Here is a 17529-nt window from a genome sequence, read left to right on the forward strand (position 1 = left end):
AAGCAGAATTATTTTATTCCTACCCATTATCCTGTTTTTCATTACCCCAGATACACAAAATTCGAAAACATTTAATCAAACCGCCGGGACAAGACTCGATCCAACTATGAATAAATGAATTTCATTCATCGATAGGAGAAATTTTCGTCAAATACGTTCTCAACGGATAAAATAGAATCCAATCACAGAAATAACGATAAGCACGATGCTGAAAAACAACGACTGTCGAATGGTACAATATTACTTCGCAAATGTAGATAGTTGAACAAAAGTATAGATTTGCCATTTGTTTGCTTGTTGGTAAAATTCGATGTGTATATGTATATTTATTGCCGTCGGTACAAAGAGCTCAATAAAATACATCCGTGGCCAATATCGACGAGGCGAGTGGCGGTGATATCAGCGGTGGAAATGCGACTCGCATTTTCCTTTTTTTTTTTCTTCTTCCTCTCAAGTGATCGTAAACCGCAGATCGTGGATAACCAATTTTACTGGTTCGTTCCTCTCGTCGCTGGTTGATTGATCCGCGATGATTCTGACGCAGGCACCGCAGGACGCCTTGCTCGAGGCACGATCATCCTTCGGCAGAGCAGCTTGCAAGGACCAATTGACGCAGGTTCCAGGATGCCGGCAGCTTCGTAGATCGTCGGGAAGGACCGGATCCGCGATAATCACTTTGAAAAACTTGAGTCGCATTTTACACCGTTAATATCATCGCGACAAGCCTGTCAATAATTGTGCCAATTTTGTTGGATTTCCCCACGTCGTTGGCAGCTCCAATCTAGAGTGATCCTCCACGTTCAAGCCAGGTTGACACCAGAAGCTGCGCACCGTCTTCCCTCTGATACGTCGAATATTATGTATATTATTGGGCTCCTTGTGTACTACCTTCTGTGTAATAGGTTTTCGAGATGATTGAGAAAATAGTAAGAGCAATAATAATAAGAGTTCACGTTTCAAACATCTCATTGAATAATGTCTCTTTTATTATTTCAAGCATTGTAATAATGCGGGTGGTAAAAAGGTCGAAGCTAATAAACTCGTTTCAATCTAACTAAAATACACGTACAAAAATACCTTCAAGCCGAGCAAATTATTGTATAATATTTTACTCCATGATTACCATTCAACCTTTTTTCTAGCATCGTGTTTGTGCATTTCAGTTCCCAGATTCAACCTGCTTATATACGAAATTTTACAGAGTCTACGAGCACTTGAGTATTAAAAAGAAGTCACAGATTTGAATTCAAACTTCAGATTCCTGCGAGCAAATTTGAGTTTCTAACGCAATTTTCCACATTTTCTACGGATTTCTCGTTGGTATAGCGACATGGCATGTCTGGAACGAGAGAAAGGCGAAACGTTTTCCGATGAACGGTTATAATTCACCAGAAGTTTCGACAGCAGAGGGGGGGGGGGGGGGGATGATAAATAAATATGACGGTAAGTATATATTAGGATGAAAATACATCCGTTATTATATACATATACGGCTCCACGGTTTGTTCTCACTGCAATACCGCCATTTCTGAATTCAAAAGTCTAGTGAAATACGGAGGAGCTAGCGTCCTTTATTTGTGTCGACTTGAACGAGAACGGAGCAAGCTCAGGGTGAGCTATGCAGGCCCCTCTGCCTCTTCCTCTTCCTCCCTCTCTTTTTCTCGAGAAATTTATGAGATAGAAAACTTTTTAAACTTTGCCGAGCGTTGTGGAATCGCGCATCGGGGAAAATCACAATTTCCGATTCTCGAACGTGCCAATTACATTAACAATTTATGGGGTATTCAAAGCGCCGAATGCCACGGGGTGGGTTCATATCTATGACGCGACGCGACGCGACGGGCCGCCGGGGCAAAACCACCTCCCAAATATAGCTATCCGTCATTTAAATATATGATCGAGCGACGTCGCATCTGAATCGAAATTATTCCAATGCCTAGGAATAAATCCAATTTATACGATAATTCCACTATCGTTGTGTCCCTATATGTATACGGGCCATTCCACGCCAACTCAGTGAACGTTTGACCGTGACATTTTTTAATTTCACCACGAATTTTTCCTACGTTATTACGACCCCTGAAAAGCTTCCTAGAAAGTTTTCAATTTTTTTTTTTTTTTTTTTTCAACCGCTCGTCTTCACCCTATGATTTTTTAAACCTATCTCAACAACACCCGAATTAATTTCGACGAAAAGAGAAAAAACGAGATCCAGCTCTTAATCTTGCGTGATAATGTTACGTTTCGGAAGCCCAATGTTTTTTCTTCTTATTTCGCAAAAACAAATTATAACCAATAAATAAAAACCAAGAAGGGAAGGAACGAAGGGCTTGTCGGAAGAGAGTTTTTCATTGGGTGATGAGAAAATTCGGAATCGTTCGAGAGCCGCGTAGGTACACACATGAATAACGTAGAATAAATATGGTGTATCGGGGAAAGTCCGACCGACCCAACTTTGAGGGATGAAAAGGCTTTGGGAGGCTTGTCGCTGTGTACCGGCAGCCTGCACCGGGAGAGGCAGAGACGAACGAAGGAGGATCTACATGGATTTCCCTCGTTACAACGGTAGTCAGAGGTTAATTCCGCGCGGCGTTCGAGTCTATAATTTGAACGCCAGACACGCCCTGAACCCCATCCTCGTATCTCCCCCTCCCTAGGCGAGCGAAGGCGTGCGAAGGCATAAGAGGGTGAATAAAAATCGTATTAAAATATTACACCAAATATCGGGGGGAGAAGAAGCGCCGAGGGTGGAAAAGCTCCTCCGCTCGCGTGCATTATGCACACGCTACGCCGGGGCTGCTCGAAGCTCGGAGAGCCGGTGATCAAAGGCGAGGTTAGGGCCCAAGGTGTGTAATAACATCGAGGAGCCCTCGCCTCCACCTGTTCCCCGCCCTCCAAGACGCTTTAATATTAAAACTTTGCTGAATAATTTACGTTACCCAAATTATCCGTCGTTACGTGTTGCAGGCACATCAGCAGGAGCAGCTCGACGGCGAAGCACCAGGTAGCGATCATGATGGGGTACCGCTCAGCGTTTAACCACACCGTTAAAATATCACTAAAACCACCCCGCCAAGGCACGGCATTACTTTCAAAAACGCCGGCCGAGATACCCGAGAATCGGACTCGAAACACTCCACTTCACTCCACTCCGCTCCTCGTCTCGGTTTTCAGCTACCTTTGGAATAAAATTATAGTTTAGAACAACGGAAAGTACTATTTTACATCGTCGATCGCGATCGAAGAACGAATACGGCGAGTAATTCAATTTATTCACCGAAAGCTTTCCACTTTTTTAAATATTTCTCATCTCGGAGCGATAAGTTAACGTCACGTTCGCCGTGAGCCGAGAGATGAGACAAATACCGGAGGATCTATATCCCCTGGTTGTGCGTACAAAGGCGTCTGTTATTTGTTTCTAAGGTCGGTCGAGTCGCGTCTGGAATTAGAGGCCCTCCGGGGGATTTAAGAGGGGGAGGGGGAGGGGGGGGGGGAGGAGGAGCGTCGCACTTAAACTCCTCACTCGCTCACTTCACTCGCTTCGCACACAACGGGATTAGATTCAAACTTTTCTCTTGTTTATACACCGTTTGAAGGTTGCTTATAGACAAAAGTGCCCGGGTAATATCTCGGGGATTATCTCTGCTATTGTGAATGAAACGCCGCTGCGCGGTTAACAGGTGAGGTGTTTGAACACGCACACACCCGCCCACACCCGCGCGCAAACGCACACACGCACGAATTATTATTATCCTTCTCTCAAAGGCTCGCTGCCAAACACGACCACCTTTTGCGTTGTATTCGGAGCAGCTTGTTTTATCGACGAATCGATATCAGGAATTAATAAATTTCAACACCCCTGCACCACGTTTTTATTTTAATTCGCATTAATATAAAGGCTCGTAATTAAAACTTCACTCATTCTATTGTCGTACACGAGGCACGAATTCGGTGACACTCGAAAACAAACGGGATAAATATTTATCACCGATCAGTGTAACTCGACGATTTCATTTCACTGCGGTTTCGATTATACCACCATGTTTATAATTTAAGTTTCGTTCCACACTTTCGGGCTTTAATAATTACTCCAACCTTCTTATTACTTCTCCCCGGAGATTACAACAGCCGTGTCATAACGGCAGTGTTTTACATCGAACGATCAACATCGCCGACTCGATCACTTCGCGGGAGGAGAAAAAACTACCAAAAAGAGAAAAAAAAAAAAAGACAAGCAACGAAAAATTTCAATACCTCCGATTACAGGCGATCACTTTTTAACGAAACCCGACCGCCGACACAGAGATAAATAAGATCTCAGGGTAGCGCGGTTAACGTGTCAGGCTGATGAGGAGGGGGAGGGGAGGACATATATCGAGCGTTGGGAAGTTGAGCAGCGTGTACGTGCGTGCGTCGGGACGGTCGGCGCGCGACTGAAGCCCGACGGGGATTTTAAACCTGGCACGGAATGTGACGTCACGCGACGAGAGCGCGCGCTCAAACGACCCGCAGGCTGCCTGACTGACTGACTGACTGACTAACTGATAGGATGGGATAGGATGGGATGAAACCGAACTGAGGACGCGACGCGACGATTCGACTTTGTCGTCAGATGTGGAACTGACGCGTGCGGAGCGCGGCGCTTCTTTTCTTTGATTCTTCTCGGCGAAGGAGATTTTGAGAATAAATTAGGCGACGAAAAAAGAAATATTCCACCCACTGTCAAAATGATAAACTTCACTTAACCTCAGACTCAGACAACTATATGTTTGTGTTATTTGTCACATTTCTGTTAACGAATGTGAGACAAATTTTGGTAATTTTAACACTCAAGTTGTCATATCAAGGTTTAATTTACAATTTTTACTTTCTTTTTCCACTCAATCATACGCTAAAAGTGGTTAAATGATCCCAAAAATTTGAGTGGACATTACTGGGACATTTTTTTTTTTTTTTCTAATCGCGTGTGTTTTCAATTTTCTACACTTGGACTTTCTACACATTTAAATTCTACGAATAAAATTTTCGCGTCTATGACGATTCTTTATTCCGGTCCTCCTGTCAATCGGAAATTCTAGTTTTTCTTAACCCTACGCTACGCGGAAGTTACCGCGAAAGCTGTAAAACTGAATAAACTTGACCGAGCAGGTTCTCGGCTCGAGATAAACTCGGGGTGCTGCAATTCAACTCCTGCAAAGTCGTGAGTCGAGATGAACCGGGGGTGGCTAAACGAAGAGGGCTGCACGGCTATCAAGTGCCGAGGCGGGCCATGTGGGCCTAAATTGAAGACAAGAAGGTCTCGAAATACCCGGAGTAGCTCGCGTCTGTTTGAGATAACGGCGTTTAATTTTATTTATCCGGTTCCTGGGGCCGGGGGTTGCTCGAGCTTTGGCAGGAACGAGCCTGCCGAAAACCGTGGAAGCCGAGACGAGGTTACCCGCTCGAAATGAACTTCATTCCGCGTAGCGTTTCCTCGTTACGTCTCTTATTTTCTCCTTCTCCACTTCCGCCCGCGAATATCACTCTTGCGTGTGAACTCGCGTTGATTCACCCATACGTGCTTTCTGGGTCAAGGGAGGCCTCGTTCATCGCGTTATGCGTTAAATCGCGAACCCGCGGTTTCACCGCCGATGTACGTACAAAAGAGATAACGAATTTCGCCTGTCATCCAGGGGTGGATGACAAGTCTGTAAAACTGTATTATACGTTTGTAATAGAAAACGCTTCGCTCGTTATCGACGTCGTTACTCGTTCTTTGCTCGACGGTTAATTAAACCTGCTAATTGTAGGTTGGATAAGCGTTTCAAATCTGGCTAACGATAAGCCAACTGTAAGTCACAGTCTGTAAGGCTACGATACGCGGCGAGAACGTGCCGGAGCTTGTCGAGCGTGAAAGAACGAATTCAACCGAGATTCTTTTAATTGTTGAAACATCGCTGTGCGTACAAAGTCCGAAAATTTTGCTCTTCGCTTCTACCTCGGTGATGAAAACGGGAATCAGGGCTGAATAATTAATATGAGCTCAGGGAATAATTTAAGCTCTTTACTTATAGGTACGCATGCGAGCGAAGCTTGCGAGGTTCTCACCGACATAGAGCTTTTTCTTCGGTGCGGGGTTGAAGTTCCGAATTTGAAAAGTTCCGAAAGTACCTAGTTCCGAATTATTTTGTGGAGAAATTTGAAGTAAAGAAATGAAACTTTGGAGAAACGACAAAGTTTCGAATGGTCGGAAAGCCGACGGCTCAAAGTTATGAAATGCAAGATTCCGAAAATTCAATTTACGACAGAGCAAAGTTCCGATAGAGAAAAGTTCTGGAAATTAAAATATACTCACAGAGCGTGGTTTACTCAACGAATTGGTGTTAAAAAAGTGAGAAAAACCGAAAATCGGAACGACCAGGATTCCGACGGTAAAAATATCCAATGTCCAAAACAATGAAAGATCAAAGTGGTGAAATTTCATCGAACTGCAAGTCTCGGATAATTCGGAATTTCGATTATTTAGATTTCAAAATTTTCTCGCTTACGTACTTTCGGAACTTGGACTCGTCAGAGTTACGCCCTTTCGGAATTTTTCCCTTTCGGACCATTCAAAACTTTGATATTTCGTCAAAGTTTGATTTCCTTACTTCAAGTGTCGCCAGCAAAAAATTCGGAACTAGGCGCTTTCGAAAGTTTTAAGATTCGGCATTTTAACCCCGCCCTTTTTCTTCTCTACTTTCTCCGCCCCTTCCTCAGAATCTCCACAGAAACTTGAGAAAATTCGTGACACAGAATAGGTCGAGAGAGGGATAGAGAGTGCGGGATGAGAGACCTCCTCGCCTACCCTGGAAGAGTTATGCACGTCTGTGCAGTTGAGCTCGTAAAGCGCATCCTCTCCTTCCTGGCAACGCCTGTACCTCCTCCTCGATCCTGCACCACGTTTTCTAACTTGACTTGCCGAAAGTTTCTGTCTGTTTGTTTATTTATTATCTCTCCGTTTCTCGTTCCCGTTTCCCCCTTTTCTTTCTTTCTTTCTTTCTTTCTTTCAATTCCTCATTATTAGATGGAAATGTCAAGTTTACGTAATATCCTTGCGAGTCTGAAATCGTTTTGCGGAAAGATATTCGCCTATCCACCGTGTAATAATACAACACGGAGGTAAAAGCTCGATCGTTCACAGGCACGTGAGTACATCCGTATACTTACATCGAGGCCTCATCTTCGCTGCGAGCAACAGAGAGAAGCGAAGAAAGCGTACACGGGTTAGGATACTACTAATAGGGCTATCAGTCAACTCTTGAAATAAATATTTGAACGTTGACGGAGGTGCGAAGTAGTAGCTGCTGGTAGGAAGGAAGAAGAGAGAAAGACGACCGGAGGAAAGAGTGGGAGAAAAAGTAACCAGGAAGACACAAAAACCTCGTTGAAACGTTGGAAGATTTATTTTTAACACCTATTTTTCAATTTGGTAAACAAATTTTTCAATGCACGAGCATACGCAATCACGGTTAATTAAAACGTAGATCGAAAAGGTGCAACCACGGTGCAATCGCAGAGCTAGGAGCGGTCCGATGCGCCAACACGAAATACGCAACGGGCACAGAAATGAAAAATGTTCGGGGGTCTATTTTCGACCAAGACACTGCAGCGTAAACGGATCTCGGTCTTATAAACAGAACCGTATCTCTTTCTCCTCGGGTTATGCGTTGGCGCTCATCGTCGGCTATCCGGCGCTGCTGGATCGCACTGTTAAAGCGGCATCAAAGAAGGGCGATGACGAGGAATGACCGAGGATCTAGGAGCCCCGGTTTTTCGCTCTTCGTCCAACGCACGCGGGCTGAATTATCACACTGGAAAAATGCCCACTTGATAGGATGCCGAATAACGTAATTCCAAGCTTTGAACTTTATTTCTGGACAAGTTTCCGTCGAAGGAATTTTTCGACGATGGTTAAAGTCGCGTCGGATCTGGTCCGAAAAAATTCTAGCACGCAAATGGCCTGTCATTTTTCTCGCAGCTTCTTTCTTTTTATTTTCCATGGCTCGCCTGCATGCCTGCAGTTTTATGGACCGTGTGTGATCTTCAACCTTACAGCTTTGCCCGTGGGATCAGGAGGTCGGAAACATGCCTCTTGACATTTTTTCTTCGGAAAATGACGAGTTAGAAAGAGGAAAAGAGGAGGAACGGGCTGATTAAAGATGTTGGAAAGCCAGAGTCAAGACGTTGCTGTCAAAAACCATGTCCCTGAGCTTACGACGCACGCATTTTACGTAGAATAGAGAATCAGCGGAAGAGTGAGGAGCAGACTGCAGCAGCAGAAATATCCTGAGACGGAGGAAAATTACTTCCGCGGTTAATCTCCGGTTCGAAAAAAGAAAAACCTGTACCTACTCCTCGATATCGTTTCTCTTGTTACACGCGTTTCCGCAATTCACGTCACACGTCTTTGGCAATTTTCTGTGAGAACTGTTATTAACCTGCTGCAGAAATAACTCGCAAGTTATTTTCCAACCCCGAGACCCAGTCGCGAGCCGCTTCATCCATCAACCATACATTCCTCCCTGTCTACGCTTATGATGTGTATTTTCTTTTTTCTCTCCTCCCCCATTCTAATTTGGACGGGAATTAGGACCCGAGGGCAAAAACCAACGTGGAATTATGGAAAATATATTCTGCCGCAGGTCGTTTTTTGAATCGAGGCGTGTGTATGGCTCCAGCACTTTTGCCAATTGCTTGACAAAGCTCATTACGATAATCGGGCCTGGTTAAAAATTTATCACAGGAAATGAAACGCGATATGTTCCAGTGAAACGGGATAGGTATGCGAAAAATTCTCATTTAAACGGGACAATCCTGTTTTACGGAACACTGCGTTGAAAGCGCGACGTAACGAAACAAAACAGAGAGACGAAGCTACGGAATACTCGCTAGTTTAATATTCATACGCTTGAATCAGTAATGTTATAATTAATTCCATAAGCGATAATCTCAAGGCAGAATAAAATGGATCGAATCTGATGAATTTTTCCTAATTTTAAAATACTTTGAAATGAAATACTTATATCTAAGCTATTTTTTCGGGAGATTTAAAGGAAATTCTCCCAGCTCGCAAGTAGATAAGCGTCAATGATGTATCCAATATGCGATTATTGCGTATGGAATAAATTAGAAAAGTACTAGATCCACGTGTACGAACCGCCATGAACGGGTTTCGGCGATGCTTGGATTCGACGGCTGATAATCGCCAGGATTCAGGCAAACTAGTCAGCTGTCGAAAATCCACGCTTATGGCGCGAAGTTGATAAACAGCCGCGGTGAGTTCGGAGGCTAATATCGACTCTTCGAAGTTACGAAACTCCTGAATTTGGCACACGCCGCATGTTTCGACCACGGAGAAACTAGAGTTGCCGAACTTCCCGCTTCTCGGTTCATTGTTTCGCGGGAAACAGACCGAAGGTGCGAAGTATAAAAAAAAAACCATTTTTCGTCCGCCTTGGTTATCCGTCTGCACTTCCCAGGGATCTGATTTTCCACTTTGTCTCAATTTTGATTCGCACAGCTCGAGCATTTCGGACACACGAATACAAACGTAACATATTGTACCTACGCGTTACAGTGAACGTTACCCGACGTACGTTGAAGTGAGAATAAAAGAGTTGAAATAACGGATTTCATTTTCCTTCGAGAAGAATCGTAGTGGCAAAAAACGAGTGGGAGCACGAATTCCACTTCGGCTCGATTCTTAAGGTACATCTTTTCGCGATGCACAATTTTTTATACGCTAACACGTAATAAGCGTGTTATACCTTTTCAAAGTAACTCCAGCGAGACTTGAATTTTTGCCAATCACGCAATTCCGTTCGAAGCGGATCATTTTCATTTTCTCTATCGTCTTTTTGTCTTTCCGTTTATGTGTTTATTTTCAATTTCTCCTTCCCTCGCGAGCAAAATCCCGTTGAAATTCAAGCCCACGTCGCGTCTGAATACCCGTGCAGTTTATTTCGCCGAAAGTTTGCGAGTCTCGCGTCAAGTGCTATCCGTTACACGCGTCTAGCTTATACCCTGTACGTGTTGTTCACGCCCCACTTGCCCGCAGACGCGGTTTAAGAACTTAGCTTTTTATCCTCGCTTCGCGTCTCCCGCCGCCGTGTTTAGTGCGTGCGTCTGCACGCGTCGACGCGTACGCGCAAAGTGCGCAATAAGGAAGGAAAAAATTGTGACCAGCATGCGCTGATGAAGCGAACCTTTGAAGGGTTCGAAGCGCGACGCGCTTCTGCCGTGCAGCACGCGTCGGTCCTCCGACCGATTGTCAGAGGTATAAAAGAGCCGTTTGAATGAAGGCCCAGCATTGTTTTGTCATGCGTGCACTGCATCAAGCCGCTCAATCCCGCAGCGTGAAAGCAGAGATTTCCGGTTATGCTGTTCTAAGTGACGAGGAAGGAATCCCAGTAATATGTATAGTGGACTGAAAACTAGGCAGCAAGTATTTATTTCAATTGATATTAAACACTTCAAGGGGGTAAAACCACCCTCCAAAGTAAGGCGCGTCAGGGGGCGATTTGGCAGAAAAATGAATATGTAATTTTCTCAATAAAAAAAAAATAAAAATAAAAATAAAACCAGAAAAATAAACTGTCAAATCGCCTCTTGACATAACTTACTTAGGACAGTGGTTTCACCCCGTTAAAGTGTTCAATGGCAGATAAAAAAAAATACGTGTCGCCTAATTTTTAGTCTACTATAACGTGTTACAAAAGAAATCAAATCGGAGAGATCAACCTGGAATGCCTTCCTTGTTAGCTTTAACCTCACTTACTTGTAACCCTCTGTAATTTCTCTCTCTCTCTCTCTCTCTTTCTTTTTCTTTTTCTTTTTCATTCACTCTTTGAGCGCAGATGAAGAGGATTTCCCGAGGAAAAAGACGCGAATCGAGATAATTGGTTCCCGTTCTGCTGTTGCCTCTGCGTATCGGGAAAGAAGACCAAAAAACGAATGTCTCGAGAAAGGGAGTGTATCAAAAGCTGGAGGGACAGCGTCACTCGTTTCAGAAGTAATTTAGTAAATTAAGCAACCCTGTTACCAATTTACATCCCGGGTAACTTTTGTTTCGTCTTAAAGCCACGGTTCTCTTCTTCACGAAGTTCACTTTTTCCACGGAGTTTCGTTCTTCCTTTATTTATATACTCTTTTCGCCTCGGCAGCTGGGTGTCGACACCCCCCGAGTCTGCCGGAGGGTGGCTCCTCGAATACTCATCTACCCGGCCTTTCCGAACGAGATGTATGCTTTGTTTGTCACCTAGTTGTCCTCCGGTAGGCGCGCAGGGAAAATAACACAAGAATAGATAGACGAGAAAGAAAACCAAGAACGAGACAGAATGCGGTGCCGTGCTTTTGTGTATAAACGGTGCGGTTGGCCGTATTTACCCCGGCGTCGCGACGCGTCCACGTTCATTTCTTGGGGGGAAAAAGGCGTCGTACGAAAAACCTGCGGCTGCGTGGTTCTAAATTCGAGATTAGATCACACAGGTCTGCAAAAAAAGTGCTTCGTTTCACCTGCACGGGATGTTTTTTGGCAAGTGATGTGTCTTCGAGTCTGCTGAATTCAAAAATGACTTTCATTCACCTCCGTCGCGTGCAGTATTTTTGCAACATACAAGGTGCTTGCATAAAATAATTAAAGAACCACCATTTCATTGCAATGAAGTAAAGAATATTTCTTACAAAGTTGAACACAAAATTTCTTCACGAATTGTACTTAACATTCCGTATTCATTCTTTAACCTATGAAACCTTTTCTTCTTATCTTCCGTATTTCTTCGAACACGCTGTTGTTTTCCATTTTCGCTTTGCCTGTTTGTGATTATTCTTAACACTGACTCTAATGCGTGTTAAATGAAAGTAAGAAATCACTTCTGCATAGGATTTTTCGAATAGAGAATAGGATACCAGATTTCGAGTTAAATGGGATTTTCACTCTAAATAAAACTACAAAAAATGAGTTCAAGAAAAATCCTGACATGATTTTTTGAGTATTATTCCCGGTGTCAGTAGGTCAGAATCTGTAAAAAAAAGTATCGAAAAACCTTTCCAGTTTTTTAGTTGCGACCCGTGTAGTGAATATAATCGTTGCTGCTAGCCAGCTGTCGTCGTTCCAATTTAAGTACGCGATAAACCAATTAGTAACTACTGAAAAAAATTAGAATTCAAAACCACGTGCGTCTTGTCTCTCGGTTATCTCTTTCTCTCTTTTTCTGTCGATCAGGCGTTTTATTCTCTTCTTTCAACTAAAATCGTGAGAAACTTTTCGAAAAACAATTGGCTACCCGCCCCATGTCCTTTCACTTCGGTCTTCGTTCCGTCTCTGAAACAGCTTTTGGGATATTTCCACTCGACGTTACGTATAAGTGGAGAGGAAGACTAGACTTGACCGGCCGCCGCATCAGGAGCAGCGTTCCTGGATATCTCATTTCCGCAGGCCCTACCTTAGACCAGAAGGAGGAACAAGGAGTCGATTATCTCACGTTACTCGACGCGCCACGCCCCCCGGCATGAAACTGTACTTTGTGCTTGAGGAAAAAAGAAAGAGAGTGGAAGATAGAGGGAGGGAAAAGAAGAAGTAGAAGAAGAGAAGAAAAAAAGAGGAGAGAAAAGAAGTAAAAACGCGGCGAATCTTCAAAGGCTTCGCAAGTTGACGATCCCCAGGCACTGGCGCCCGAATCCCTCTCAGCCTGACAGCCAGGCTCGCCAATGTCAAAGGCAGACCTTCGATAAATAAGTTTATATTTCCCAAATTTTTTCCTCCTTCCCACCTCCTCTGCCATAACTTATGTCTTACTTTTCATGAAACGTACGCTCGAGGAAGCGCCTTCGGAAAGTAAGCGAGTCGACGTGTCAGTCTGAAAGCCAAGCTGTATCAGAGTCATTGAGTAATGGGGCAGCGATACTCTCCCGGTTCGATATACCGTACACATTTTACGATATAAAAATGGTCGATCGAGTCAAACGAGGAAATTTAATTTAACGCCAAGGTACAAGAGGCTGCGGAAAGAAATAAGAGGAGAGAGTCGAAGAAGGGAGGGAAAAAAAGGTCAAATAATGGGGGAAATGATAAACAAGACACCAATTTTCCCGTCGTATCTATCGCCTTGCGTATATCAATCTCGTCTTTGGGTATATGGTATGTAGCTACCTATTAACCCCAACGATCTGCACACGATAAGAGACGGCCGGGTCGATTAATCTTCACTAATTTTGACCATCCCGGTTATCAACACCTTCCTCGTCCTCCGTGACGCGGTCGCTTTCCGGCGTTTTGTGATATACGGCTTATATATATATATACTCGGACACGGTGCTACGTAAGAGAAGAGCTGGACAAGGGTTTCTTCTGAAAGAAAAATAACAACTTTTGTAAGAATAACACGATATAATCACACCCTAATCTCGGAGAGGATACGATAAGAATCGGCGGTCTAATTCGAATCGGGCTAGACATCCCTGCCGCATGCGAGAAGAAAGAGGAAGGAGATCTGATGATACACGCTTTTTTGTAATCACAAAAAGTTGGAATAAGCCAAGCTGTTTGCGGTTGCGCCTTCCGGTGTCCGTGGAAGGAAAGAGTTCACGTCTCGGCTAGTGCCAAGACAATGATCCCCTTCATCAATCTAGCCGTGGAGCCCTTCTTCGACTTCAGGGTCGCTGATTATGAGTCACCGACTCTGACCCTGGTCACTGAGGGAAAAAGCGACGGTCTTGAGGGGCGGATTCGAGGGACGAAGGTCGCCAAGGAGGGGAAACGAATGAGAAAAATGCCCGGTCGTTTCTTGGAAGGGCGCGTAACTGGCCGCTGCGATATTATTCCAGTGACCATGATACAGTTGCACCCAGACACGCTTCCGGAGCTTCCACCCTTGATCTGGGTGCTGCCTAGACGCCGTGCTCCGTCCGGTTAGGGACAGAGCCCTTGGTGCGAGGGGTTCAAGCCGAGTTCAAGCCTCTACGAATACGAAATACATCGCTCATCAATCTTGCCACCGAGTGACTTTTGACGGCGCGTCACTCGGCTTCGGGGTTCCGGAAAGGACGCCGCAGAATCCTTATGGAAATTGGCTGCCGGTTGGAATGGCTGCATTTTTAGTATGTTGTAGTTCATATTCTTCCGATCAAAAGTTCCCATGGATACAAGTCCCAAAAATCGGTAGTTTCCGAGATACAGGCTACAGAAAAGGGGGTGTAAAGGGGATACTACTGACTTTTGGGACTTGTGTCCATGGGAATTGTTGATCGGGAAGATATGAACTGTAACATACCGAAAATCCAGCCAATTCAACCGGAAGCCAATTTTCATAAGGACTCTGCTTCGTAAGGAATCCTTTGGCAACGCAAACGAGCGACCTTGTTCGCGTATCGCATCGATACGAGAAATTATAGGGTGTCTTCGAGGGCCTGAGGCTTCTCATTGAGGGCCAGATGTTGCGAGCCGGAAGTGGCTGGCTAGGCAGGCAGCCTGGCTGCAAACCTGAACTAATCGATATTATTCACTGGAGGTAATCGATCCGATTAAGATCTGGTAACCCACTGGCCGCAGTCGCTGCTTGTGCGATCTCAGGCGGCAGATGGGCGACGGGTGCGAAACGGGCGAAGCCGGGAAATGGGCTTCTGAATTTTGATATACCTACCTTACAGCCGGGCTGCCAATGCCGGCGAGGAAGCAAACGAAGCCGTCGGGGAAGCGGGGGAGGAAAGGAACCGGACGGAAGAGAAGTAATTCCGTGTAAGCCGTTATTAAGCGACAGTCGGTGCCGCGTGTATGAGGCATTCCGTGTCAACTCGACTTAACCTCATCTAACCCAACCTTACCCGACCAAACCGGTGTTACCGTTAATCAATATCGAGGTTGTACCAACAAATCAACAAACTAATCCAAAACCATTCGTCTCACGGAATGAAAATATTTTAGTTCTTCGTATGCAATATTTCAGTAGCATATTCTGAAACTTTTACTTACGATTACGAAATCACGTAATGCACACTGTGGAATCGTTCGGTAAAGGTTGGAAAATGATTTTTCAAGAGTTGGAGCGAAAAAAATTATCGTTCAATCAACGACGGTTCAAAAAATGACCCGAAGATTCTCTGGTTGTATTCTTTGAATTCCGGAGGCGCCAATTAGTCTTGAAACATGTCTTGACAAATCGTTTTTCAGTAAACTAAGAACAGTGCGGTAAAAAACCTGGTCGAGTTGGCACGGAATGCTCCATGTACACCTAGTACTAGGTCGAGGAGGAGGAGGAGGAGGAGGAGGAGGAGGAGAAGGGGGAGGATGAGAAGGTGGAAGAGGAGAAGGAGAGTAGGTAGAGTAGGTATAACGTAATTGCACGCGTCGTGTGTGTAGGCAGGGTAAGTACGTCGTCATCGTTTCTCCTTTTTCCTTCGTTTCGTCGTTTTATTTCGTTCCTCGCATTATTGTACCAACCTACCGACTACGTCGTCTAACAAAGCGGGGATTTCGCGAGGGAATTTCAAACTACGAGACAAGATGAGAGAAAAAAATCCAAAAAGAAAAAAAACGAGGAAGGATAAAAGCTGCACCCTGTAATCCCGTTCGCACCGTTATAAAGACAAGAATGAGAAAAAGTTTTTCGAATCATCGGAAGACCGTCCTTTTTCCGCGCGTGGAAAAATTTAATTGCCCACAACGGGAGTGGGGGAGTTTCGCCGATTGACGCGTTTCTTTCAACTTTTTTCACTCGTCTCACTCTCCCGCAATTTATATATTTCAATTTTAAAGTTAGCACCTTCCCCGGCCGGCTGCTCGCCGCCACCTCCATCCCTTTTATACGGCTCCAGCACGCACCAGTCTGCGGGGTTGAAACCTATCGTTCGACCCTCATCAATGTTGACGTATGCAGCAGCCATCGATTCTAGTAGAGAAAACTATTCCGCCGTCGGCCCCTAACTGATTCTCGGTGGAATTCTTTCTCGAATAAAAATAAAACTACCCGATGTAAAAACCGACGTCAGTCGGTGATTTTTCATTCCTTCTCGTCTGTCTCGCCGCACATACGCGCTTTATACCACTGAAGGAATGATTTAAAATTCGTTTTTCTTATTTGCCAAGCTTATTCGCATTGCGATATTTCTAATGCATTCATCCGTTATCGCTCACGCTCACGCTGTCTTTATATTCTCCCATTCGATTTCCGCAGTAAATTCCGACTGAACGAGGAGCAGTGGTCGTCGATTCACGTCTCGATCGACTCATTACGACGGCTGACGCGATTTTTAATCTGGGTTCTAGATGTCAAATTTTGTGTTTTATTTTTACGTGACCAATAAATGACTAAACAGTTTTGTCATATAAAGTTTGTTTCTTTAGAAACTAGAAGGATATTTCGGCTTTTGATAAAAATTACCTATTTTCTCAAAAATCTATTGTAAATTACAATCAGACAAACTTCAGTTTTGCATTCAAATCACTTTTATTTGAAAATAAAATAAATGCAAAAGAATTGATAAACAAAGTTGGGCAATGAATATTTCTCGTACTTCTTCGATTCGACTTTCTCGTATCAGACCCCAAACGTAATCTACCATTATGCTCTTATTATACGACTCCTGATAACGTTAATAACGATAAAGTCCGTCGCATCTCGGTGAAAAACTTTTTCATTTTTCTTCCGAATAGCCACCCGTATTAGTTATCAAGCAAAAACTTCAAGACTTGTTTATCAACGTAAAAAAGACAAAAACAAACTTTATAAGTAACAAACGAAGGTTTTGGTTGTCATTCGATTTACAGAATCGACCTTCATTTACCTCAATAGAGGCTCGAAAAAATTTTTTCTCTTGTTGACCGATATTATCAGCAATTCTTCGGAAGAGACTCGATCGACCCTGCACATACATCTGAGTGCGTAGCCTAAAGGGCTGTGAACAAATCCGAACCGTATCGCGCACACATGACCTATATATATGACAAGCCTAGACGTGTAAATACGAAGGGTAAAAAACACGAAGGGAGAAATGAATTGAAAATGAATTGATCCCAATAATCGCGACCGTGTACTCGTCTAATTTCTCTATTCATCCCCCCAGTCTCGGTTCTCCTCGTGGGTCGCGAAGCCGCGGTTTTTGTGCGGTTGAATTTATTCGTTTTTCCGATCGGGCAAAATTAGACCTCTACCCGGATGATCGATTCCGCTCGCGGACTACGAATCTCGGGCGAGAATTTCCACTCCGGGATAAAAGGTCCGAAAAGCTTGTGCATGATCGCCGTGTCGTGTTTCGGTAGAAAAGCCCGACTGATTCTCACCTCTCTTATTTATCATCATATGCTAGGGTGCCGTGAAAGAATGATGGATGGGTGGAGAGGGTCGCATTGTCCCATTCATTACAGAGTCAATCAACTACAGTTGTTTGCACAGGGCTTAGAATCTGGGAAAATTATTTATACAGAATAATGCTCGTGACGAAATAAATCCGTGGAGGATACGGCGTTCCATAATTCAAGGAATAATTAAAACCGTGACCGCGCTTTCCTCAAAA

General features: G+C 44.2%; 1 protein-coding gene across 6 annotated transcripts in view; it reads right to left on the minus strand.

Moving 5' to 3' along the window:
* Positions 1-4502, minus strand: part of LOC107224931 (protein eva-1 homolog C) — a 79679-nt gene extending 75177 nt beyond the window's left edge. For 4 of the 6 annotated variants that reach the window (XM_046745852.1, XM_015665188.2, XM_015665189.2 and 1 more), the window contains exon 1: positions 2940-4226. In XM_046745852.1, the coding sequence (XP_046601808.1) occupies positions 2940-3015 (76 nt within the window). In that variant the 5' untranslated portion in view covers positions 3016-4226. Of the gene's footprint in view, positions 1-2939; positions 4227-4254 lie in introns of those variants that run through there. The other 2 variants (XM_046745851.1, XM_046745850.1) reach the window with 2 other exon arrangements.
* Between the last annotated feature and the right edge of the window lie 13027 nt (positions 4503-17529).

Source organism: Neodiprion lecontei, chromosome 7, assembly GCF_021901455.1.
Source record: "Neodiprion lecontei isolate iyNeoLeco1 chromosome 7, iyNeoLeco1.1, whole genome shotgun sequence".
In the NCBI taxonomy this organism is placed as follows: domain Eukaryota; kingdom Metazoa; phylum Arthropoda; class Insecta; order Hymenoptera; family Diprionidae; genus Neodiprion; species Neodiprion lecontei.